Source organism: Sus scrofa, chromosome 6, assembly GCF_054392235.1.
Source record: "Sus scrofa isolate SSC_HxYL_T2T_F1_AM1 chromosome 6, Sscrofa_HxYL_maternal_Yorkshire_Landrace_v2.0, whole genome shotgun sequence".
NCBI classification, from domain to species: Eukaryota; Metazoa; Chordata; class Mammalia; order Artiodactyla; family Suidae; genus Sus; species Sus scrofa.
This window is the reverse complement of record NC_139388.1, coordinates 162228793-162255018: the sequence shown is the minus strand read 5'-3', so window position 1 is coordinate 162255018 and position 26226 is coordinate 162228793. Positions and strand designations below refer to the sequence as shown.

Here is a 26226-nt window from a genome sequence, read left to right as displayed (position 1 = left end):
CCTATTTGTGGGACTTATAAAATGCTCGGGGGAGTGCCTGGCACATGAGAAGCATTTCGTACTGTTGGTGGTGGTGGTTTGGAAATCCGAAGGAAGCTATGTACTTCCACAGAATGCATGCATGGTTTCAGAAGGTTCACAGAGCTCCTGGAGCCCAGCTGCGGATGCCTTGGTGACAGTGGGCCCCAGGCTGAAAAACCATAAGAAGAAAGACCCTAGCAGCAAAAGAAATATCTAAGGAATAAAGCGTGTATGGAACAAAAAATGCGTAAGGCATAGAAACAATTTTAACACATAACCAAGGGACATTAAAAAATTCTTCAAGGAGTTCCCTGGTGGCCTAGCAGTTAAGGACTCAGTGTTGTCACTGCTGTGTCTCAGGTTACGTCTGTGTCTTTTTTTTTTTTTTTTTTGTCTTTTCTAAGGCCACTCCCGCAGCATATGGAGCTTCCCAGGCTAGGGGTCTAATCGGAGCTGTAGCCACCGGCCTACGCCAGAGCCACAACAATGCAGGATCCGAGCCGCATCTGCGAGCCACACCACAGCTCACGGCAACGCCAGATCCTTAACCCACTGAGCGAGGCCAGGGATGGAACCCACAACCTCATGGTTCCTAGTCGGATTCATTAACCCCTGCGCCATGACGGGAACTCCTCAGGTTACATCTGTGTCTTGAATTTGATCCCTGGCCCAGAAACTTCCTTATGGGTGTGGCAAAAAAAAAAAAAAAGAAGGCTTCAGTGCAAGGACTTAACATTGATAAGGGGATCAGTTGTCCCCAAATCGATATGTTAATACATAAATATATTTAATGCAACCACAGTCTACTAGTCCAACAGAGATTTCTGTGGAATTTGACATATGGATTCTGTTATTTATATCTAAGAATAAAGATCCAAAAAATAGCCAAGCCCTTTCTGAAGAATAGGGCAGGTAGACTTTCCCAGCCACATATCAGTATTTATTATTAAGCCCTGATAGTTAAAACAGTGTGGGGTGGCTCAGGAAGGGACAGACTGACCAGTGAAATAGAGGGAGAGCCTGACACAGAACTCTGGGTTTAATTTGCCTGACAGAAGCAAGAGGCAGTTATCAGCGTGATTCATAGGATGGCAGGTTCCAGAGCCAGGCTGCCTGGCTTTGACACTTCCTAGCTGTGGTTCTGGGTAACTTGCGGAATCTCTCTGGCCTAGTTTCCCCTGGGGGGCAGTGGGGAGCGGGAAGAGGGGCTATTTAATAAATGAAAGCAGACCACTTAGCTGTAGATATGGAAAAATGAACCTGAATTCATACCCACATTCTTACCAACAAGTCAATTTCTAATGGGTTAAATACTTAAATGTCCAAAGTAACCCTTTGAAAATTTGAGAAGAAAGTGTAAGTGAACAGCATTCTGACTTTGGGGTGGTTCTTTGAAAAGACCGCAGAAGCGATAAACACAAAACATTGATATATTTGACTATATTAAAGCCCAGAACTCCTTTTTCTCAAAAGAAATCTTTTTTTTTTTTTGTCTTTTTAGGGCTGCACCCGTGGCATATGGAGGTTCCCAGCTAGGGGTCTAATCGGAGCTACAGCTGCTGGCCTACACCACAGCCACAGCAACACGGGATCCAAGCCACGTCTGTGACCTATACCACAGCTCACGGCAACGCCAGATCCTTAACCCACTGAGTGAGGCCAGGGATTGAACCTGCAACTTCATGGTTCCTCGAATTCGTTTCCGCTGCACCACAATGAGAACTCCTCAAAAGAAATCTTAAAGAAAGTGAAGTAGACACAAGAACATATTTTCAATGTATGTAGTGACTAGAAGGTTCTTTGCATCAAGAACATGTACAACTGGTAAGAGAGAAAAACAAGCCCAAATGAAAAATGGGAAAGGAAAATATGGCCAGGCATTTCTTAGAGGAGGAAGCATGTATGTGGCCAATAAATACCTGAAGAGGGGCTCAACTTACTAGTAATCATGGAAATGAAAGTCAAGTCAAAAACAAAATGTCAGGGAGTTCCCGACATGGCGCAGTGGTTAATGAATCGGACTAGGAACCATGAGGTTGCGGGTTTGATCCCTGCCCTTGCTCAGTGGGTTGACGATCCAGCGTTGCTGTGGGCTGTGGTGTAGGTTGCAGACTCGGCTCGGATCCTGCGTTGCTGTGGCTCTGGCCTAGGCTAGTGGCTACAGCTCCGATTGGACCCCTAGCCTGGGAACCTCCATATGCCATGGGAGCGGCCCAAGAAATGGCAAAAAAAAAAAAAAAAGAAAAAAAGTCGGAGTTCCCGTTGTGGCTCAGTGGAAACAAGTCCGACTAGGAACCATGAGGTTGCGGGTTCGCTCTCTGGCCTCACTCAGTGGGTTAAGGATCTGGCGTTGCTGTGGCCCTGGTGTAGGCCGGTGGCTACAGTTCTGATTAGACCCCTAGCCTGGGAACCTCCATATGCTGTGGGAGCAGCCCTAGAAAAGGCAAAAAGACAAAAAAAAAAAAAAAAAAAAAAAAAAAAGACAAAAGACAAAATAAATAAGTAAATAAATAAAATGTCGTTTTACAACTTTTGTCACACATCAGAAGCCTGACACGTAGAATGAGTAAGGATCATGGGATTGCTTACACGTGGCTTGTGGGTGTACAAATGGATACAACCACTTTGAGAGGCAAGTTATTATTATTTTGAAACATTGGACATTTTCATAGCCTGTGCCTCAGCAGTCCTACCAAGTGTAACCCCGCTCCTAAGCATATGCTCCGTGTATTGCACTGGGAGTCCTGGAGGAGAATGTTCATAACAGCAACTTGTGATGGAAAAACAACAAACCTTCTCCTCCAGCCAGAGAATGATAAATGCAAAACGCGGGACAGTGATTCCCTGAGCTGGGGAGGGACATAGGTTGGGAAAGATGATATGGATAGATGAAAGTTATCACCAAGGCTCTGAAATTTGGGTCTTCATTACATTATTATTATTATTATTATTTAGTTTTATTTTTTATTTTTTGCCATTTCTTGGGCCACTCCTGTGGCATATGGAGGTTCCCAGGCTAGGGGTCGAATCGGAGCTGTAGCTGCCAGCCTACGCCAGAGCCACAGCAGCGCAGGATACGAGCCGAGTCTGCGACCTACACCACAGCTCACGGCAACGCCGGATCGTCAACCCACTGAGCAAGGGCAAGGATCGAACCCGCAACCTCATGGTTCCTAGTTGGATTCGTTAACCACTGCGCCACGATGGGAACTCCTTCATTACATTATTAAAAATAGATTGATGAGAATTAGAAGACAAGCCACAGACTGGGAGAAAATAGCTGCAAAAGACGCATCTGATAAAGGACTTAGCCAACAATGCTAAGAACTCTTAAAATTCAACAATAAGAAAACCTGATTAAAAATGAGACAGAGGGATTTCTCTGTTGTGGCTCAGCGGAAATGAACCAGACTAGGATCCATGAGGATGTGGGTTCCATCCCTGGCCTTGCTCAGTGGGTTAAGGAGTCGGTGTTGCCATGAGCTGTGGTGTAAGTCGAGGATGTTGCTCAGATCCTGAGTGGCTGTGGCTGTGGTGTAGGCCAGCAGCTGTAGCTCCGATGGGACCCCTAGCCTGGGAACCTCCATATGCTGGGGGTGTGGCCCTAAAAAAAAGAATTGCCACATCACAGTCATCAGGGAAATACCAATTAAAGCAAGATGCTACCGCACACCTTTTAGAATGGCAAATCCAGAAAGCTGACACCACCAAATACTGGGGAGCTTGTGGAGCAATAGGGACTCTCATCCGTTGCTGGTGGGAAGGCAATGGTACCACCACTGTGGAGGACAGTTTGGTTTCTTACAATACTAAACATACTCATATTATTCAGCAATCATACTCCTTGGTATTTGCTCAAAGGAGTTGAAACTTATGTTTACACAAAACCTTGCACATGGATGTTTATAGCAGTTTTTTTCCCCCTGCACCCTCAGCATGCAGAATTTCCTGGTCCAGGGATTGAACCTGCACCCCAGCAGGGACAACACTGGATCCTTAAGCCACTGAGCCACCAGGGAACTCCATAGCAGCTTTATTCATAATTGCCAAAACTCGGAAGCAACCAAGATATCCTGTGGTCCGTGAATGGATAAATAAACTATAAGATATCCAGACAATGAACTATTATTTAGCACTAAAAAGGAATAAGCTATCAAGTCATGAAAGATATAGAGGAAGCTTAAATGCATAAGTGAAAAATGGCAATCTGAAAAGGCCATGTCCTGTATGGCTCCAACTATATGACATTGTAGAAAAGACAAAACTATGGAAGCAGCAAAAAAACAGTGGCTGCCAGGACTTGGGGGGTGGGGGGATGTAGGGAGATAAGTAGGCAGAACACAGAGGACTTTGAGGGGCAGTGAAAATGCTCCGTATGAAATGACACTTTTGTCCAAGTCCATAGAATGTGCAGCACCAAGAATGAAGCCTAAGGTAAACAAACAATGGACTTTGGGTAATTATGATATGTCACTGTAGGTTCAGCCTTGCTTAAAAAAAGATGGTCCATTACCAGAATGGTACATGCTGGTGAGAGATGCTGATAATGGAGGAGGCTGTGCATGTGTAGCGTAGGGAAGAGATGGGAAAGCTTTGTATCTCCCTCTCAATTTTGTTGTAAATCTAAAGCTGCTCTAAAAAAGTTTTTTTTTTAAAGTCTTAAGTAAACAAATAAATGGATGTTTGTCAGAACTCATAGAATATACAACACAAACATATAAACTCTGAATTTAGCAAATGCCAGTGTATCAGTATTAGCTCATCACCTTGCCCTGCTATGGCAAGATATTAATAATGGGGGAAAAACCAAGGGAGGGAGGGAGCACATGGAAATTCTTTATGTTTTGTGTTCAGTTTTTTTCTGTAAATCTGAAACCGCTCAAAAAAATAGTCTAATGGAGTTCCCATTGTGGCGCAGTGGAAATGAATGCTACTAGGAACCATGAGGTTGAGGGTTCAATCCCTGGCCTTGCTCAGTGGGTTAAGGATCCGGTGTTGCCTTGAGCTGTGGTGTAGGTCGCAGAGGTGGCTTAGATCTGGCGTTGCTGTGGCTGTGGTGTAGGCCAGCAGCAACAGCTCTGTTAGACCCTTAGCCTGGAAACTTCCATATGCCGCAGGTGCAGCCCTATAAAGACAAATGACAAAAAAAAAAAAAAAAAAAAGTCTACTAGAGCTCCCATTGTGGCTCAGAGGGTTAAGAACCTGACTAATATCCATAAGGATGCAGGTTGGATTCCTGGCCTCGATCAGTGGGATCTGGCATTGCTACAAACTTTGGTGTAGGTCGCAGATGAGGGTCAGATCTGATGTGGCTGTGGCTGTGGTGTAGGCTTCGACCCCTGGCCTCTGAATTTCCACATGCTGCAGGTGTGACCCTAAAAAAAAAAAATCTTGATATTTGATCAGCTCAAGTACTCTTATTCATCAATGAACAAGAAAATAGAACTCCAGCCCACAATGATATACTGCTATGAAGCCATTGAAATGACTAAGATTAAACTGACCAACTCGGTGCTGGCAAAGATACAGAGGAACTGGAATTCTCATACACTACTGGTGGGAATGTGAAATGATACTACCATCTTGGAAAAATTTTGGCAGTTTTAAAATGTTAAACCTGCTTTCTACTCCTACGTATTTACCTAAGAGAAATGAACATATATGTGCGTATTAGCTTTATTTGTATAATAGTCAGGACGTAGAAACAACTCAAAGTCCGCTGATAAGTAAATGAATAACCAAACTGTGGTATAGCCACATGGTGACTTTCTACTCGGCAATAAAAAGGAACAAATTACTGATGTAAGCCACGGTATATATGAACTGCAAAATAATTACGCCGAGTGAATGAAACGAGACAAAAAAAGAATACGTACTGTATGATTCCATTTATATAGAATTCTACACAATGTAAATTAATCTAGTGACAGAGGCAGATTAGTTTGTGCCTGGGGCAGTGGGGGAGGGAACAGTGTGAAGCCGAGGAAGAAATTATCAAGGGCCGTCAGGAAACTGCAGGGTTGATGAATATCTTCAGGACCTTGATTGTTGTGATGTCATGAATAGATATTCATACATGTGATACATATGACAAAACTCATCCAGTTGTAGACTTTAAAGATGGGCAGTTTCTTATACATAATGATATTTCAATAAAACTACAAAAATAAGCTGCAAAAGTTTGGTTAAATAAATTCGAATCGGTTCATAAGGAGAGAAATACTATGTAGCAATAAAAATGATGGAAAGATATTTATGATAATGGTTGAGAGGGGGGAAAAAAAAGCAGATTATAAAACACTATGTCCAGTAGGGCCACTTTTTCCAAAGATTATCTGAATATCTGCAGGATCCATCATTTGATTACAAATAATATCTCATTAAAATGAAACCACGGTTTGGGCCGGCCCAGAGCCATCCTTGCCTGTGCGGGAGTTCCCCTTCCCTGCAAAGGCCACCTGTCCCGTGTGTTTCTGGGTGTTCCCAAATGCACTGCACGCGGAAGGCCGTCTCAGATGTCATTTGATGTTGTGGACACCTGGGGCCTCTGCTGAGCTGAGGCTCCTGCGCGAATGCTGCTGGCTGAGCCAGAGATAGGCCCGGGTTACTGTCCAGGTTGTGCCAAAGCCCCACGCACGGGGTGCCCACCATTTCAGCCCTGATGCCCACAGCTTAGGACGCTCCAGGAGCCAAATGATGACGGAAGTTCCCCATCTCGTTACCCAGCCAGATGTCCCCAGAGTAGAGCTGCTTGGACCCCAGGTGTGGGGAGCCCAGCATGGCAACCCTCTGTGTTCAGGGGGTCTGGGCAGGTGTCTAGCAGCCTCTGGGAGGTGTCAGGAATGACTGATCTCTCCCACTTTCTGGTCTGGTGTGGGACACACTGTCCCTGCCAAATTCCTCATCCTGTGATAGTGGTCTTTCAGGGACCACCAGCACCCTCTGCCAAGGTCCCTTCCAGGTCTGCCAGATGAGCCTGCATCCCAAACATGAGTCCTGATGGAGAGTCTTTCAGGAAGCTCTTTTGTGCCTATGATCATATCATATATTTCATATCATATCATATGACATATGTGCTCATACACGGGGGAGCGGGTTGGGGGGAGCCTCCGTTTCTCCCTCAGGATCTTTATGTCTTTCGGCTCTAGTCTGGCTGGAAGCACACACTCAGAAAATATTAGCAGTGATTCTCCCCGAGTGAAGAGATCATGGGAGGTATTCATTTTCTTTTTCTCTTCTGAACTGTCCATTTTAATTTTTTTCTTTTTTCTTTCTTTCTTTTTTTTTTTTTTTTTTGTCTTTTTGCCATTTCTTGGGCCACTCCCATGGCATATGGAGGATCCCAGGCAAAGGGTCGAATCAGAGCTGTAGCCGCCGGCCTACACCAGAGCCACAGCAACACAGGATCGAGCTGTGTCTGCGACCTACACCACAGCTCATGGCAACACTGGACCCTTAACCCACTGAGCAAGGCCAGGGACCGAACCCGCAACCTCATGGTTCCTAGTCACATTCGTTAACTACTGAGCCATGACGGGAACTCCATTTTAATTTTTTTCTATCAATGCCCATAAAGGCAAGGCTAGTGTGTCCTGTTCACAACATCCCAGCACCTAGCTCTGTGTTCAGCACATAGTAGGTGTTCAATAAGGTGTGAACGAATGACTAGCATTATTACTTTTCAATGAAAACTGTAAGGGTTTAGAAATGACGGGGCAGGGAGGCAGCTCTCAAACCCAGGCGTCTGTCTGGCTCCACCTCTATCTCCCCGCCTGGTCTTGCCACCCGCGTTTCCGCCTCTGCCGGGTGTCCCAGGATTGATGCCTCGTGGGGGGCGGAGTGTCTGGCGCCACTCCCGGTGGCCCAGCTCTTTGTGATCCGCAGGCCCTCGGCAGCCCCAGGGCCGCCCCACCCACCTGGCCGGGAGAGGGGAGGGGACCAGACTCGTCCAGGAACTGGCCTGGACCGCTCCTGCCTGTGCCTCTGCCCTCTTCCTGTGCCTCCTGCAGCCGCCCCCACCAGGGGCTGCTCTGGGACTTCGTGCGTGTGTGGGGGGGAGGGGGGAGCGTTGCTGAGCCTCTCCCCACAGACCCGCTTCTCCGACGTCCGCAGCAGGCTCCCCGCCTCCGCCCTGCAAGCTGTTGGGTCTAGAGGGTCCCACCACTGGGGTAAGACTCCTGCCGCCCGCAGCCCCTCCCCCACCGCCTAATCACCCGAGGGACATTTCCGCGTTTCCTGGGATCCTCCTGCTGCTGCCCCCGCCTCGGGCCCCGGCACCCTCTCCAGGCAGATCTGCCTGCCTCTGCCTTAGGACCGGCTCTGCATAAGCCAGGTGGTGGCCGGCAGCTCTCTTGCTTGGGCCGGCTGGGACGTGAAGCATCCTGGGGTCTGAGCTGGGATGGGTGGGCCTCTCACTAGGGTGAGGGAGGCTGGCCCTGGGCAGTGCCCAGGAGCGCAAAAGCCCAGGGGTGACTCACTCTGGCATGGGGTGGGGTGGAGGAGTCCCAGTCTGTGGGTGAACAAGTCCGTGGCAAGGGCCCAATCCTGGGAGTCAGGCTGGGTCTAGACCCTCAGCATTTGGGCCAAGGAATGGGGTTCAGCTCCTGCAAGAGGAGGTGGTGGGAGAGGGCGAGGCAGAGCACATTTGAGCTGTTGGCAGGATAGAGCTCAGGCCTGGCTGGATAGGTCCGGCACGTAGCTCACGCATCCCGCATGCCCCTGGCCTCAGACTTGTAGGCATTCCTCCGCTCCATCCCCCGCCGCGGTGTCTTCTCTCCTCCGGGACCATTCACTGGGCTTCTCCCTGCTCTTGCCCAGCTTGTGCATAAATGGCTGTGCTTCTAAGGGGGGGCCTGGCTTTGAAACAATGAAGGCACCTCTACTTCCTCTCTCGCTGGTTCCACCAACCCCCTTCCTTTGTTCCTCCCTCCTGCCCCCTCCCCATTTATCCCACAACTTCCCTTATTCTGCCGTGCCGATCCCCAGGAGCCCCAGGGGAAGGGCTGGTCTTAGTTTGGAGAACAGGAGAGCACAGTGCCATTCCTTCATCCACTGCTTTGATGATGCATTTACTCGTGCGGTTACTTCCATTCACTCACACGTTCCCTTGCTCCTTCCCGTTCCATTACTCACTCCCTCATTCTCTAGACGCTTACTGAGCAGCTACTGTGTTCAAGGACCTGAGAGTACAGTGAGAGGGGGCAGGATACTCTGATGAATCAACACCATCTGGGAGTTCCCATCGTGGCGCAGTGGTTAACGAATCCGACTAGGAACCATGAGGTTACAGGTTCAATCCCTGGCCTTGCCTAGTGGGTTAAGGACCTGGCATTGCCGTGAGCTGTGGTGTAGGTTGCAGAAGCAGCTCGGATCTGGCATGGCTGTGGCTGTGGCTTAGGCCGGCAGTTACAGCTCCGATTGGACCTCTAGCCTGGGAACCTCCATATGCTGTGGGTGCAGCCCTAGAAAAGACCAAAAGCCAAAAAAAAAAAAAAAAAAGCCCAAGTGTATGAAAATACTTTGTTCATGGCCTGAGGGGGATTAGAAGAAATAAGTCTGGACAGGGAGACCAGAGACCAGGCTGTGTGCTCCCCCGCCGTCTCTGCCAGCTGTCACAGGCCAGGGCAGCAGCTTCGTTCTGAGGAGCCCAGAGCCTTGGTCCTGAGGTGGTGGCTTTATCCCTGTGGCTAGGGATCGTGGTAACGTCTCTGAGGATACTAGTGCTCTTTAATGTACAGGCGGCCTTAGGCGGAGTGAGTTCTTCAGTCTTGGAGGTATGTAAATGGAGGTGGAGCCACTAGGTGTGCTGTGCGTGTGAAGAGGGAAGAGCTGCAGGTTCCGGCCCTAGGGGTTCAGCGGGGACAGTGCTGAAAGCCGGAGGTGTCAGAGGTGCCCTCCCCCCCAGAGAGTCTGTGGTCCTATCTGGGAAGGCCGTAAGTTCCGGCAGAGGGAACTCCTGGGAGCTGGGTTATTTATTCACTCACTCATTCCCTCAGGTATTCTTACGCCCATTCATTCATTCATCGCTTAAGTCACTAACCTCTTGCTCCGGGCAGGTCCTGTGCTGAGGACTCAGAGGACACAGATGAGGTCCCTGCACCTGCGTGCTGCCAGTCTGATGGGGGAGCAGACCCATGCCTGAGGGTGACAACCCCCAGTATCACCATGGCTTAGGAATGGAGATTGTTTCATTGTGTTTTGTCATGGAGTGGGGGGCAGAGTGAGACACGGATCTGCAGAATTAATACAGATATTTGTCCACCAGCCAGGAAGGCCCTATCGGTGGGGCCAGATGAAGGATGTAATGTGGGAAAAGAAGTATTTGTGGGGAGTTCCCACTGTGGCTCAGTGGGTTAAGAACCCAGCTAGTATCCATGATGATGTGGGTTTGATCCCTGGCTTCACTCAGGGAGTTAAGAATCCAGCGTGGCCACAAGCTGTGCTATAGGTTGCAGATGCAGCTCAGATACCGAGTTGCTGAGGCTGTGGCGTAGGCCGGCAGCTGCAGCTCCAATTCGACCCCTGGCCTGGGAACCTCCATATGCCGTGGGGGTGGCCCTAAAAAGCAAAAACAAAACAGAAACAAACAACAAGAAAAAAAAGTGTTTGTGGGAGAAAATACACCAGGTTCACAGGGCTTAAGAGGCAGTTTTCCTCCAGACATGGACCAGGCCTTTGGGTTGAGGGCATCACAAGCTCATCCAGCACCAGAAATGGGCCTGCTAGATTTGGGAACCTCGCGAGAATTCCTTGGTCAGCATAGGCTATAAGCAGACTGTATAGAGTGATGGTTAAGCTTCTGGGCTCTGGACCTAGATCAGGGTGCAAATTCTACTGCTAACTCTTATTCACTGTGTGGCTTTGAACAAATGACCCTTTGCCTCTGTCCTTTCCTCTTGGGGGGAATAGGAATCACAGTACCTTCCTCTTAGGGGCAAGTCCAGAGACAGTAATGGACACTAAGTGCTTGCACAGTGCTGGGCAGGTCAGAAGGGCTACCATGACAGGGTAAAATGACGATGATGAGGACAGCAATGATTGTGACAATGATGACAGTGATAGACTGTCAACTGCCGTCTTTAAAAACCTCTGGGAATCATGCTCCCCAGCTTGAAGTGAGAGGACTGACCTAGTTTCCTGGTTCTCAAAGGGTGGTCCCTGGACCAGCAGCTTCAGCATCACTTGCGATTTTATTAGCCATGCAAATTCTTTGGCTCTACGAAAGCTCTGCTGGTGATGGGTCTCAGCAATCTGTGTTTTAATAAGCCGTCAGGGAGGTCCTGTCGTGGCTCGGCAGTTAACGGATCCGACTAGGAACCATGAGGTTGCGGGTTCGGTCCCTGGCCTTGCTTAGTGGGTTAAGGATCTGGTGTTGCTGTGAGCTGTGGTGCAGGTTGCAGATGCGGCTCGGATCCCACGTTGCTGTGGCTGTGGTGTAGGCTGGTGGCTACAGCTCCGATTCGACCCCTAGCCTGGGAACCTCCATATGCCGTGGAAGCGGCCCTAGAAAAGGCCAAAAGACAAAAAAAAAAAGCTGTCAGGGTGAGTCTGATGCAGGCTGGAGTTGGAAAACCACTGACCTAGCTATCACTTAAGACTTCTTCTCGATTTGCTTTTCCGGGGTTAGGATTCATCAGGTGCATTTCATGCCTTCTGCATTTAGGGCCCTGGTCTGGGGGCTGGGGGGAGAGGCACAGAGATGAGTGAGATGTGGTTTCTGCCATTAGGGGGCTTCCAGGTGCGCCGGGAAGGGGAGACAGACCCCCATGGAAATATTCACTGGAGTAACAGATGGAATAGAGCAGCTGAAGAGACTCAAGATTTAGTTCTGCAATAAATAGCCAAGGGGAGGGAGCCCTTTGTGGGCTGGAGGGGCCTCTGCAGAAACATCAGGTTTCTGAGGTTAAGTAGATTGATTCAGCCTTGCTGCAAGTCCTCTTCTAAGTTGAACTGAAGCCTTCCTTACTTTATGCCTTGTTGTGGTATGGGGTGGACAGGGCTCTAGACTTGAGGTTCAAAGTGGTGCTTCTGGACAACCTCCTCCCTGCGTGACTTTGGTTGGCTCACTTTTCATCCCTGGGCCTCAGTATGTCCATCTGTAAGATGGGGGGGGGGGGACGCTGGACTGAGTCCAGTGAGTCTGACTGCAGACATCTCTAGAGAGAGGAGAGGGTCGGGAACCAGGAGCTCCCTGGGTTTCCACCCCCTCATCTGCACGGTGGGGACCTTGCCGTTGTCCTCACTGCCTGCCTTATCCGCTGAGATTGGGATCCAGTGAGATGAGCTGTCTTCTGTCTGGGCTGGTTTCCTTACTTGTCCAGAAAGGTCTCATGACGCTTGTCCTCTTCACGTCACCTGGACCTTATCACGTCGAGCGTGTTCTTCAACCTCAGAGGCTCCTTGATGCCTAAACCCTGTTGCCTGGCGTTCGAGGCCCTCCATGCTCGATTCCTGCTTTTTTTTTTTTGCAGAATGAAGATCCTCTCTGTCTAGGACTGCATCCTGTTCTGTTCCCATTAGGCCCCACCTCACCCCTCTTCTCAGCCTATCCAAGCCCATTCAGTCTTCTCACATTACCTCCTCCAGGACGCCTCCTGGATTGCCTCAACCCTCAGCGCCATTCTTGGACCATCTTGCCATCTTTTTTTTTTTTAATTTTTTTACTTTTTAGGGCCACACCCACAGCATATGGAGGTTCCCAGGCTAGGGGTCCAATCAGAGCTAGAGCTGCCAGCCTATACCACAGTCACAGCAACTCGGGCCATGTCTGTGACCTACACCACAGCTCACAGAAACGCCAGATCCTTAACCCACTGAGTGAGGCCAGGGATCGAACCCAGAACCTCATGGCTGCTAGTCGGATTTGTTTCCACTGCACCACGACGGGACCTCCCCATCTTGCCATCCTTAAGGTGGGACTTTAATTTTTCATTTGTAGACACTGAAGTGTTGACAGACCATAAACTCTTTGAAGGGAACGCCTTGAGCTTACAGCGATGGACATTAGAGACTTTACTCCTAGAACAGGGAGGCCCAGAGAGAGGAGGAAACTTGCCCCAGGTCACACAGCACATTAGTGAAAGAAACAGGCCCAGAACCAGGGTGTCTCAGGCCCAGGGGGAGACATTATTAGGGGTGTGAAGTGTGAACGAGAGGCAATGAGGGGCAGAGGAGAGGGCAGAGGCTTCAGAATCGGGCTGACCTCTTCCGGCACAGCTCTGCGCCCAAAAGCTGTGCCAGCTGGGGCACCTCACCTACTCTCCCCAAGCCACCTTCTGGGGGGCGGGAGGTTGGAATGAGCACATAGCGAGGGCTGGCACACAGTAGATGCTGGGCTATTGTGAGGTGCCCATTATCATTCACCATCCGCTTGTCCATCCCGGCTCTCTGCCTGGATTCTGCGCCCCTCCTTCTTCCCTTAACCACCAAGCACTTGATTTTATTGCCCGGTCAGAAGAAGTCCAGCGTGAGTGTCCAGGCCACTTCACGACGTCTCTTGCAGAAGTGAGAGGGGGAAGGAAAAATCCTGGTGATCTTTTAGACAGTGGGGGCAACCGGGGGGCTGCCGTGGATGCCCAGGGGAGCCAATGGGGGGAATTTAGCAGGCGCCACTTTTAGAAAAGTCTCCCCACCTATTTTAAGGAAGTGAGGGGGTGTGTCCTGTCCCTGGCCAGCTGCTGGAGGCTGGCAGGCTGGAGCGGTGGGGTGGTGTTCCCCCAGATGAAGAGTCCTAGCAGGTGGGCCTGGTACTGGTCTGGGAGGCCGCTGGCAGCTCCCTGGCTTCCTGCCACCTTCCGGCCTGACCCCCTGTGGACGGGTGGAAACTTGGTGCCTGTCTAGCCTGTCTCACTGGCTGGGGCCAGAGCCAGCCCCAAGCCAGAGGCCCTGTGGGGAGGCTGGAAGTGGGGTGACCAACTTTGGCTGTGGCTGGAGGTGCAGTCAGTGTCTGGCTAGGTGCCCGGTGGGCAGGCACAGGGCCCCCTGATGTGGCTGTGGCCCAGCTGGCAGCCTCCGTCCCTCGGCTGCAGCCTCTGTGCAGGGCTCTAGGGGAAGGGGGGCCGAGGGCACTCGGAGGAAAGGCGGTGATAACAGCTGCGCTCAGGAGGGGCCGACGGGGGCTGGGGAGGAGCGGCGGGAGGAGCTGCGGACCTGCTTCCTTGGGAGCCGGGGCCGCGGTCGCTCAGGAGACCAGTGCGACAGGCGTCTATGCGACCAGGCCGCGGGGTCCGGGCAGCCATGCTCCAGAATGTGGGAAATCACCTGCGAAGGGTAGGGAGGGAACGGAGGGTGGGCTGGGGGCGGGTCGGAGGCGGCGGGGAGGGTCCCGGGCGGATGGAGGCTGGTTTCCGCTTTAAGTCAGAAGTTCGACCTCTTGGCTGTCACTTTGCTCGGGCCATTTGCTAGCTCTCTCTGCAGCTCCCCAGCTGGATCATGAGAAGCAACAATCCGCGAACAAGCCCCAGGGGCCCTGAGCTCTCCCCCCGGGGGCGGACTCCGTGGAGCGGACTCGTCTTTGGCGAGTTGTTTGCGTCTGGAATTCAGTGCTGGGGGCGGGCGTCTCTCCCCGCAGTTCTGTGCCGATTTTTGCCCGACTCTCTGCGGCTCTGGGGTGTTTTGCTCTCAGGGTTCAGGACTCGAAGGCTGCAAGTTACAGGCTGCGGTTGTGGGTAGGAGTGAGTGAGTGTGTCAGGGTGAAGCCGGGGTTCTCGGGGACAATGACCTCTTTGGGAGAGCATGTGCAGGACCAAGCGAGGGCTGCTGGCAAGGTGTCCTGCAAGGTGACCTCACAGGGAATGTTTCCTGGAACCTCTTGGAGCTGAGATTAAATGCTGAGGTTTGAGACAGACCCAAGGGCTCAGCGGTGCCTGGCGGGGGGCCTTTGATCTGCTGAATGGAGAAGGTTCAGGAAAGACGGTGCTGTGCTGGGTGGAGAGCGAATGTCCTCTAAAGAGGAAAAAGGGAAAAGCCTTTTAAAAGCGGCAGGGGCAAATAAAGACATGTCTCCTCCTCCCCCTCCCTCCACCTGTGTGACCGCCACTCAGCCCCTGCCACACTGTCCTCACCTGGCCCAGAGCACCTTCCCTTCCCTGCTTCCCCATCCCACGTCCACCCCTCCAATCCACTCTCTGCTGGAGGGATGCTTCTAAAAGGCAAATGTGGAGTTCCTGTTGTGGCTCAGTGGGTTAAGAACCCAACTAGTGGAGTTCCCATTGTGGCTCAGTGGTTAACAAATCCGACTAGGAACCATGAGGTTGCGGGTTCGATCCCTGGCCTTGCTCAGTGTGGGTTAAGGACCCGGCATTGCCGTGAGCTGTGGTGTAGGTTGCAGACGCGGCTCGGATCCCGCGTTGTTGTGGCTCTGGTGTAGGCCAGTGGCTAGAGCTCCGATTAGACCCCTAGCCTGGGAACCTCCATATGCCGTGGGAAGCGGCCCTAGAAAAGGCAAAAAGACAAAAAAAAAAAAGAACCTGACTGGTGAAACGGACAGCCGTAACCACCTGAACCCAGCCAGAACACAGACTAGGACTTGAACCCATGGTTTTAAATTAGAATCACTCACCCAGTGACTGGACTCACAGGTTCATGCCTCCTCGCAGAAGGAATTTAGCTAGAGACAGAGTGATAGGCAAGAAATAGATTTATTAGGATAGGATACTCGTAAGAGGTGCAAGAGGGCAGGTGAGGAGGCCCTGCCCCAAGCATCCGGTGGGCTACAGTTTTATCCTCCAAGGGGAGTGGGGGTCGGAAAAGACCACCTCTTGCTCTTTCTTGGAGCAGTAGTTCCTCCTTAGCATCCGATAAGGTGTGTATACACATCAGCCGAAGGGCGGTCCTCAAACTCCTGCCCTTGGTCTGATTCTGAATGCAGGCCTCGCGCCACCCCCCACCGATGTCTCGTGCCACCACTGGTCAAGCAAGCCTGCCTCCTTCTTTTTAAAAAATTTTTTTATGTAATGATTTTTAATTTTTTTCCATTATAGCTGGTTTACAGTGTTCTGTCAATTTTCTACTGTACAGCATGGTGACCCAGTTACACATACATGTATGGGTTCTTTTTTCTCTCATTATCATGCTCCATCACAAGGGACTGGACGTAGTTCCTAGTGCTACACAGCAGGATCTCAAGGGCTGCCTCATTCCGATGGCTTTTTTGAGCAATTTATTAACTTACAGTGATCTCCCAAAGTTCCCTAGATTTCCCTCTCTCTCTATGGTCCTTTGCTGGGACTTCTACAACTACCTGTACCTACTCCATCCCTGTCACTCGTATCCATGAGGATGCGGGTTCGATCTCTGGCCTCGCTCAGTGAGTTAAGGATCCACTGCCGCAAGCTGCAGCGTAGATCACAGATGTGGCTCGGATCCTGCGTTGCCATGGCTGTGGGATAGGCCGGCAGTTGCAGCTCTGATTCCCTAGCCTGGGAACTTCCATATGCTGTGGGTGCAGCCCTAAAAAGAGGGGGGGAAAATAATAAAAGGCAAACGTAATTATTCCTCACCTGCTCAGAGGCTGCCTTCCCATTCACGTTCACATTCCTTACCTGACACAACCAGATCTTGGTGATCTGTCCCCTGGGCCACCTGTCCCTCCTATCCCACCTGCCCGGCACCTCTGCATTCAGTATAGCAGCCGTACTCAACAGCTTGCCACTGCCTCCACGTACCACCGCCGTTCCTTCCTCTGGACTGTTGTACTTTCTGCTAGAGTGACCACCCCCTCCCAGGCATCTTCCCCCCCCCCACTAACTTGTCTCCCTGGAAAGTTTCTTCTGAGACCTCAGCTCAGATGCCACCTCCTCCGGAAAGACTTCCCAGATGTCTCTCGACACAGCAAGCCCTGGATTGGGTGGTGAACTTACACATCTCCCTCTCTCACCGGCCCGTGAGTTCCACGAGGCTGCTCTTGGTGCGCCCAGCACAGGGATGGACCTGGCCGGAGCCCGAGGGAATGAGTAATGAACCCCTGGGCCCAGACAGGTTGTCAGTGAGGCCAAGGATGGGATCTGAGCAGCAGGGCCTCTTGCTCCTGTGCCCTGAGCGCAGGGTAGAGAGCATCTTGCAGGCGAGTGGGGCTCTCTGTGTCTTCTCTTGTGCCCTGTCATCTTTAAGCTTTCATGACTCTTTCCCCACTGATCCTCGTCAGTAACTGGGGAGAAGGCAGTGGGGAGGGAGGTATCTTTATCACTGTTTTATAGAGATGACAGTAGAGGCAAACCTCATGCAACTGACCACACGAGGCGCCACACGAGGTGCTTTGAGTCTATTAACTCGCTCAGTTCTTTGTGAGATGGGTGCTGTCATCATCTCCATGTCCTCAGCTATAAACAAGCTGAGAGCGCTTAAGGACTTGCCGAAGGTCATGCTGGAAGGCCGTGGATGTTTGTGAAGGGTTTGTGCAACACCTTGAGCTTGAACCTGACGGTGAAAAGCAGGGGCCTGGCTCCCTCGAGGAACCTGCTGTGTGGTGAAGAAACTGAGACCTGTGCATGTAAAGTGCCGTGCCGCTCATGCCACAGGAGCACAAAAACTAGTGAATGGAGAAGTGGCCAAGGGGGCTCAGAGGGGGCTTCTTGGAGGAGGAGGCGAGACTCAGACATTTAGTTTCAGCCTATGTGGGAGCCATAGTCAAACCCCAGTCTCAGCCTTGGGTAGATGACCTTGTCCTTCATCTTTTTTTTTTTTTTTCTTTTTCTTTTTTGCTTTTTAGGGCTGCACCTGTGGCATAAGGAGGTTGCCAGGCTAGGAGTCGAACTGGAGCTGCAGCGGCCAGCCTACGCCACAGCCACAGCAATGCCAGATCCTTAACCCACTGAGTGAGGCCAGGGATCAAACTCACATCCTGATGGATGCTAGTTGGGTTCGTTACCACTGAACCATGATGGGAACTCCTGTTCTTCCTCTGTTTGGAGGACACACCAGCCTTCCAAATCCGGCTCAGCCACCATTCCCCGTCAAACCCCCCATCCTGCTGCTCCCAGGATTTTTAAATTTTTTTTTGGCTGCCCCATTGCATATGTAGTTCCCAGGGCCAGGGATCAGATTTAAGCCACAGTTGCAACCTGTGCCACAGCTGGGACAACCCTGGATCTTTAACTTGCTGCTTACCTGCTCTGCTGGACTGTGGTTAGAGTCCAGATAACTGCCTTAGAGACCTTAACTCACTTCACTCCTGTAGACCCAATTTCTCATCCGTGAACCAGGTCTGTTCCTGCAGATCTTGCTAGATCATTGGCAAGTTTAAAGACCATGGACCAGTGTAGAACTTGGCATGTAACTGGCCGCAGTAAATATTGGTTCTTTTCTTTTTCTTTCTTTCTCTCTCTTTCTGTCTGTCTTCCTTCCTTCCTTCCTTCCTTTCTTTCTTTCTTTCTTTCTTTCTTTCTTTCTTTCTTTCTTTCTTTCTTTCTCTCTCCCTCTCTCTCTCTCTCTCTCTCTCTCTCTCTCTCTCTCTCCCTCTCTCCCCCTTCCCCTCCCTCCCTCCCTCTCTCTCTCTCTCTCTTTCTTTCTTTTTTTGTCTTTTGACTTTTTAGGGCTGCACCCATGGCATGTGGAGGTTCCCAGGCTAGAGGGCGAATTGGAGCTGTAGCTGCCGGCCTACACCACAGCCACAGCAACGCCAAATCCAAGCCACGCCTGCCACCTACACCACAGAGGCGACTGTGAATCCTTAACCCACTGAACAAGGCCAGGGCTTGAACCCGCGTCCTCATGGATATTGGTCAGGCTTGTTAACCACTGAACCATGACGGGAACTCCATATTGGTTCTTTTCTTTCCATTTATTTCATCTGGACTTCAGTTTCCTCAGTGGGCCAATGGCAGGGTTGGTTGGTCAGATGAGATGGTAAAAATGCTTTTTGTTGAGCACCTGCTGTTAGCACATCTAAATTTCCTGAGAGCTCTAAAGGCTACTAGCAGTATCCATCTAGCTTCACAGCTAAGAAGACTAAGGCTCTGGCATTGAGTCACTTTGAGCTGGTTAGAGAATTTGAAGGCTTGTCTGATACTAAGCTACAGCTGGGCCGTTGCCCTGGGAGTGTGGCTTTTCTCCTTGTCCTGGGCCGACCTGGCTGTGCCGAGGAACTGACACCTCTGCCTTGTGCCTGCTCTATCCCGTGACTCCAGGGACAGATGGTGCTGCTGGCTGGGTCCTCTGCCAGCTCCCTGGCCACAGGCCTGCATGCTCCCGCCATTCCCAGAAGCAGCCTCCTCATGCGTAGGAGGTGGCATCAGGGCAGTAATGGAAAGTAGCAGAGTCCGGTGTTTTGGGGACACAGGGATGAGTCAGACTGGACCTGTCCTCAGGTGCCCCCAGGCGGATGGGGAGACAGAGAGAGGTACCAACCAACAGCGACAGTACAGTGTGCCCAGGCTGAGACAGAGGGAAGCCCAGAGCTGGCCCCTCACAGCCTAGGGGAGAGGACGGTCTTCCCGGGGGTGGCTCAGCTCAGCCTTGAAAACTTTTCCAGGCTGGGAAGCATGGTCCAGGCAGAGGCACCTGTACATGAGATGTGGGAAAAATCTCCTTCCCAAGGAAGGGGGAGAACATTTGGCAATGACCCCTTGAGGAGTTCCTCCCTAGCCCCCTTGCCCACTTGATATCCTGCCCGCGACTTCTTCATTAGTAATAATCTGCTCTCAGCAAGGCAGACGTTAATTCATGTCAGTAGACATTAAGTATGGAGCATCTCTTTTGGAGAAGAAGACTAGTGAGTGAGCGGAAAGAGCTGTGTTAGAGAGTTTCCTGCTGGAGGTGACGAATCTGGGGTTGCAGAGTTCCTCTTGTGCCTCAGGGGGTTATGAACCCGATTAGTATCCAAGAAGATGTGGGTTTGATCCCTGGCCTCACTCAGTGGGTTAAGGATCCGGCATTGCCTTGAGCTGGGGTGTAGGTTGCAGATGTGGCTTGGATCCCGAGTTGCTATAGCTGCAGCTCCGATTCCACCCCTGGCCTGGGAACTTCCACCTGCTGCAGGTACAGCCCTAAAAGAAAACAAAGAAAGAATCTGGCATTGTCACTGCAGTGGCTGGGATTGCTGCTGGCCCAGGAACTTCTGCATGCCTGGGCATGGCCAAAGAAAGAAAGAAAGAAAGAGCTGTGGTAGTGAGAAAAGCGAAATCCCTCTCCCACCGCCCAGAGCCGTGAGCCCTCAGCTGGCCTGGGTCTCAGTTCCCTTTTCTATGCAAGAGGCATAATTGTCCCTAGGATTTTGGTGGGGATTAAATGATATTATGGAATAAAGCCATTATATAATATATATAAATGCCTGGAACATAGTAGGCGCTTAAAAAAGTATAGTGGGAGGTGGGGTGGGGGGAGAGGCTAGTCAAGGAGTGCACACTTCCAGCAGTTCCTATTGTGGCTCAGCAGGTAAAGAACCCGATAGAGTGTCTGTGAGGATGCGGGTTCGATCCCTAGCCTTGCTCCTTGGTCTGAGGATCCAGTGTGGCCGAAAGCTGCAGCGTAGGTGACAGATATGGCTCAGATCTCACATGGCTATGGGTATGGGTGTGGGTTAGGCCAGCAGCTGCAGCTCCGATTCAACTCCTACTCTGAGAACGTCCATATGCTGCAGGTGTAGCAGTAAAAAGAAAAAAAAAAGTGCAAACTTTCAGTTAAAAGATGAATGAGTTCAGGAGGCCTAAAGTACAACATGGTGACTGTAGTTAATGATATCTTATCTTTTTTTCTTTCTTTCTTTCTTTCTTTTTTTTTTTTTTTTTATCTTTTTGTCTTTTCTAGGACTGCTCCCGTGGCATATGGAGGTTCCCAGGCTAGGGGTCGAATCGGAGCTGTAGCCACCAGCCTACGCCACAGCCACAGCAACGCAGGATCTGAGTAGTGTCTGTGACTTATACCACAGCTCACAGCAGAGCGGGATCCTTAACCCACTGATCAAGGCCAGGGACTGAACCTGTGTCCTCACGGATGCTCGTCAGATTCATTTCCACTGAGCCACGACAGGAACTCCTAATTATTTTGAAGAAGGGGTGAGGGTTTCCGGCAGTTGGGCCACTGCTCACTCTTTATTGGCCTTGGAACTGTCATGGTGCCTGTGAGAGGGTCACTTAGCATATGCTAATGTATTATAATGAGTGTATCCTGAGGCTTAAAGTCCCTTGGATGTCAGATCTTCTGTCATCTTGGGCCCGATTGGTTCTAACTAGCTTTGGTCACATCTTCAATGGCTATGTCATTCTTTGAAAGGTTGTGCCCTGCCCCCTTCCTTCCTATGTTAGTATTTCAGCAGAGCTGGGAAAAAAGTTATTGTGAGGCTCTGGGACTCTAGAGAGGCAGGTGGCCTTGCTCCTGTCCTCAAGGAGTTTATCTCTTTATACGTGCACCCCCTTTACAGTCTAGAGAGTGCCTGTAAGCACTTGACCTTGTCTGGTTATTCAAAGTCCAGGGAGTCAGCAGGCTGGCTGGCTGGCAGCACCCTTGCAGTGGCCCCCAGAGGGTGCTGAGTGGTGGTGCTGAACCCTGGCCTCTCCACGCCTTGGCATTCTATTCGTGACCTCCAGAAGGGGCTGTGATCCGCCCTGGGGGTGTGGCCTGGCCAGGTGGGGCCCTGCGGAAGGGCAGTGGCTTTCAAGTCTTCCTAAAGCAGCCTCAGATTTCCAGCTTGCTCCAGGGCTGAGCCAGACCAGGTGGGTCTCAATTTCCCTTGGACCCCTTAGGGAGGGTGCGGAGAGACCCTCATTCTCTGGTGATGCTGCCCCCCCAGGGCGCTGGGAGGGATGGGGGTCTGGAGTCAGAACGATCCGGCTGGTTCCGGGTTAGTGGCTGCCCCTTTCCAGCCTCAGTTAATAATGGGTCCAGGGGCCAGTATTTCAGATAGCTCTTTCCCAAAAGAGGAAAGGGAATATCAAGATAGAAGTCATAGGCGTTCCTTTTGTGGCTCAGCGGTTTGGTTAACGAACCTGACTAGCATCCATGAGGAGGAGGGTTCCATCCCTGGCCTTGCTCCGTGGGTTAAGGATCCGGCGTTGCTGTGAGCTGTGGTGTAGGTTGCAGATGTCGCTTGGATCCTGCATTGCTGTGGCTGTGGCATAGGCCGGTAGGTGTAGCTCTGATTCAAGCCCTAGTCTGGAAACTTCCATATGCCTTGGATGCGGCCCTAAAAAGCAAAAAAAAAAAAAAAAAAAAAAAGAAAAAAGAAAAAAAGACGTGTCACAAAGGCGAAGGGGAGGTGTAAGCAGCTAGGCACACATTTTATCGAAGTTTGCTGCTGGTCTCATGAAAGTTACTACTCATTGCAGACATCAGTCATCGTTAAAGGATCTTAGCGTTTTTCTAGATGTGAGGAGATGCAAGAACTGGGCTCATAAAATCTAAAAATATCTAACTATCTGAAGACCTGTTGGTCCAGTTTTCCCAGAGCACCGAGTGGCTCGCTCCTGGCTTCGACCCTGAGCCCTGCTCCGGGAGGACTGTGGGTCGGCAGCTGCAGTGGCTCCTGTTTTACTCCATGTAGTGGCTGGTGGCAGTTCACACCTGGAAGGCAGAAGAGCTGGGAGGCAGCCGATGGAGGGTCTTCCAAGCGCCAGGCTTTGTCTCACACAAGTCCCCTGGGCTGGGGGATCTGATCTTCCTCCAGGGCTGGTGTCCCCTTGCAGCACCCCTGCCAGGCTCTGGTGTTGGAAGAACCCACGCCCAGTCTCGGCTCTGCCTTCTACTGGTAGCTCTTTCTAGTTCCCTGAGTTTCCTTGTCCTCAACTGTACAGTGAGGCTTCTTGCTCCAGGTTGGACTTGAGAATTAAAGGACCTCCAAGAACAAGGCCTGGCATTTCTAAAAAAGGGATTTTTGAGCTTCTGGAAGAGCAATTCTCAGACATCTCCCGTGCTGTCAAGGGACCCCTCTCCTACTGGCTCTGTCCCATTAGCAAACTAATGAGGTTTAATATCTCCTCACCTCCCCCTTGTCACCATGTCCCCTCCCAGATAGTCCATTCTTTCTTCTTTTTTTAATGATTTTTATTTTTTCATCGTAACTGGTTTACAGTGTTCTGTCAATTTTCTACTGTACAGCATGGTGACCCAGTCACGCATACATGTATACGTTCTTATTTCTCACATCATCATGCTCCATCACAAGGGACTAGACATAATTCCTAGTGCTACACAGCAGGATCTATGGTGTTCTTTCTTTGCTCCCCTTTCCCACGAGAATCTGAAAGAATTTCCTGTGGTCCTGCTTCCGCTTCTTTCTTTAGGTCCACTCAAATGGGCTCTTCTCTCCTCCCTCCATCCCTCCTTCCCGCCCCCTTAGACACCCCCCTGCAGGCCTCCCTCCTCCTGACACCCCCCCGCCCCCAGGGTGCTCCTCCCACCTCGCCCAAGGCTCCCTGTCTCCCTCGCAGGCTCCTTCTTCCCACCTGCCGTCTTTAGCTCTGTCTTTGCTCTCTCCTTGGATGCTGTCTGTTCTATTGCTATGACGGGGTGACAGACTCCCCCCAAACACAGTGACTTAGAGCAAGGACCCTTTTATTATGTCTTGAGATTGTGTAAGTCGGGAATTTGGGAGATGCTTCTGCCCTCTGTCTTGTGGTTGGAGGTTACTTGTTGGTGTTGAGCCAGTGGATGGGCAGGGCTAGGGAGTCCACGGTGGCTTCGCTGGTATCTGGCCCCTTACTGGGAATGGCTGGAAGGTGGGCTTCATGGGCACGTCATTCTGAACAGCCACCTGGGGCCTTTCCGCATGATGGTTTCGGGGTCAGACTTCTCACCTGGCTGTGGGCTGCACCAGAGCGAGAGTTCCAAGAGCCCTGGGTGGAGGCTGCCGGGCTTCTCATGATATGGTCTCAAGTGTCACCACTTGAAATGCCACTAAGCGGAACCCAGATTCAAGAGAAGGGGATTAGACCCGACCCGGGGTCTAGGGAAGAGTAGCAAAGACCAGCCATGAGGTTGCAGAGTCCTGTGGATCTGAAATGCCCGTGAACTCTCACATCCCCTGGTGCAGCTTCTCCCCTGACCTCCTAACTGGAGCATTCGTCTCCTCCTTGACATCTCTCTGTAAGTGTTTCGTAGGATCTCAGAAATTCTTGATTCTACCCCTATTCCTTTCTCCCTTGGTCTCCCCCAGTTCGGTAACCATCGCTTCCATCTGCCCGCCGCTTGTCCAAAGCCTGAGTCCTCCCTGCACCCTCTCTCACTCTTCCTCAGGGGAGCCAGCCACAAGTGGGGCTGAATCTGCCTCCCAAGTATACCCGAGTCCATCATCTCTCTGATTCAAAAAATATATATGCATATTTTTGGTCTTTTTCCAAACCCTGTGTCGAGGGCTGATGTTCGGTAGGTTGCAGCAAGGGAGCTGTTCTGCTGTGTCTGGGACCCTGACCTAGGAGCAGGTTCCCCACAAACGTGCAGTGCATGGCGGGCGAGGGGCAGCCGCCTTTCTCCACTCCCCGTGTCCTAGGACAAAGGTATCTTCACCCCAGGCCCCGGTCCTGCTGTGCAGCGGCTGGCTGGTGGGGATGCTGGAGAAATGGCTATTGGAAGCCAACCAGCGTTCCCTTGGTGATGTCATATGGTTCCACCTGGCCGGATTCTGACTCAGGCACACAGTCATCATCTCACAGATGGTAGCCTCGCCCCATTGCATCACCTCTCTTTGGACGGAAGCGGTCCCCAACGGGGGAGGCTCCCTGCTTCTCTCTCATCCGGCAGCCTGCCCCCACAGAGCTGGAGCCACAGAGGGATCTTAAAATGCAGGTCAGATTGCCTCCCTCCTCCCTCCCAGCCTCCAGTTCTTCCCATCTGGATTGAAATCCAATCCCCACTGTGACCTAAGGCCTTGGGTGGCATGGGACCTGTCTGTTCCAATCCCTGATGCTGTTCGAGCTACCCGGGCCACCCTGCTGCTCCTCTGGCAGCCAAGCTTGTTCCTGTCCCTCCCTGGGCTCTTTCCACCCTCTGCTCCCTTGCCTGGCACCCTCTGCCCCCAGAGTTTTGCCCAGTTGCTTCTACTTGTCACTTATTCAGATCTTGGCCCTGAGCCTCTGCAATGACTCAACCTAAAAGAGCTCCTTCTGGTCTCCCACCTTCTCTCTCTATCACCCCTGCTGTATTTCTTCTTTTTTGAAACTTAAAAAAAAAACAAAAAAAACCTGAAGTGTAGGAGTTCCCGTCGTGGCTCAGTGGAAACGAATCTGACTAGGAGACATGTGGCTGCGGGTTCGATCGCTGGTCTCGCTCAGTGGGTTAAGGATTGGTGTTGCTGTGAGCTGTGGTGTAGGTCACAGACGTGGCTCGGATCTGGTGTTGCTGTGGCTGTGCTGTAGGCTGGCACATGTAGCTTTGATTAGACCCCTGGCTTGGGAACCTCTATATGCTGCAACTGTGGCCCTGAAAAGCAAAAAAAAACCCAAACCAAAAAAACCCCTGAAGTATAATTAACTTACATTGCTGTGTTAGTTTGTTTTAGTTTATTTTATTTAAAAAATTTTTTTTTTTGTCTTTTTGCATTTTCTAGGGCCGCACCTGCGGCATATGGAGGTTCCGAGGCTAGGGGTCTAATCAGAACTGTAGCCACCGGCCTACGCCACAGCCACAGCAATGTGGGATCTGAGCCACATCTGTGACCCACACACCACAGCTCACAGCAACACCGGATCCTTCACCCACTGAGCAAGGCCAGGGATTGAACCCGCAACCTCATGGTTCCTAGTCAGATTTGTTAACCACTGCGTCACGATGGGAACTCCCCTGTTGTGTTAGTTTCAAGTGTACAGAAAAGCAATTCAATTATATACACACACATGTGTGTGTGCATATATATATATATTCTTTTTCAGATTCTTTTCCATTGTAGATTATTACAAGATTCTGAGTATAGTTCCCTGTGCCATACAGTAGATCTTTGTTGTTTACCTATTTTATGTATAGTCGTGTGCATATGTTAATCTCAAACTCCTAATTTATCCCTCCTTCCCTTTATCCCCTTTGGTAACCACAAGATTATTTTGTATGTGATTCTGTTTCTGTTTTGTAGATAAGTTCATTTGTATCCCTTTTTAAGATTCCACATATAGGTGATATCATATAATATTTCTCTTTCTCTGCCTGACTTACATCATTTAACATGATAATCTCTAGATCCATCCATGCTGCTGCACCTGGCATTATTTCATTCTTTTTCATGACTGAGTTGTATTCCATTGTGTGTACCACATCTTTATCCATTCATCTATCTGTTAATGGATG

General features: G+C 50.8%; 1 protein-coding gene across 6 annotated transcripts in view; it reads left to right on the top strand.

Moving 5' to 3' along the window:
* The window catches only part of ACOT11 (acyl-CoA thioesterase 11), a 100268-nt gene that overhangs the window by 29183 nt on the left and 44859 nt on the right, over positions 1 to 26226 (top strand). The window contains exon 1 of one of the 6 annotated variants that reach the window (XM_021096588.2): positions 7962 to 8189. The exons of 2 other annotated variants lie outside the window; for them this stretch is intronic. Coding sequence is in view for 2 of the 4 variants with exons in the window: in XM_021096585.2 (XP_020952244.2) it covers positions 14227 to 14289 (63 nt within the window). In the remaining 2 variants the exon portion in view is untranslated. Of the gene's footprint in view, positions 1 to 7961; positions 8190 to 14155; positions 14290 to 21563; positions 21669 to 24579; positions 24736 to 26226 lie in introns of those variants that run through there. 3 more of the 6 variants (XM_021096585.2, XM_021096587.2, XM_021096586.2) reach the window with 3 other exon arrangements.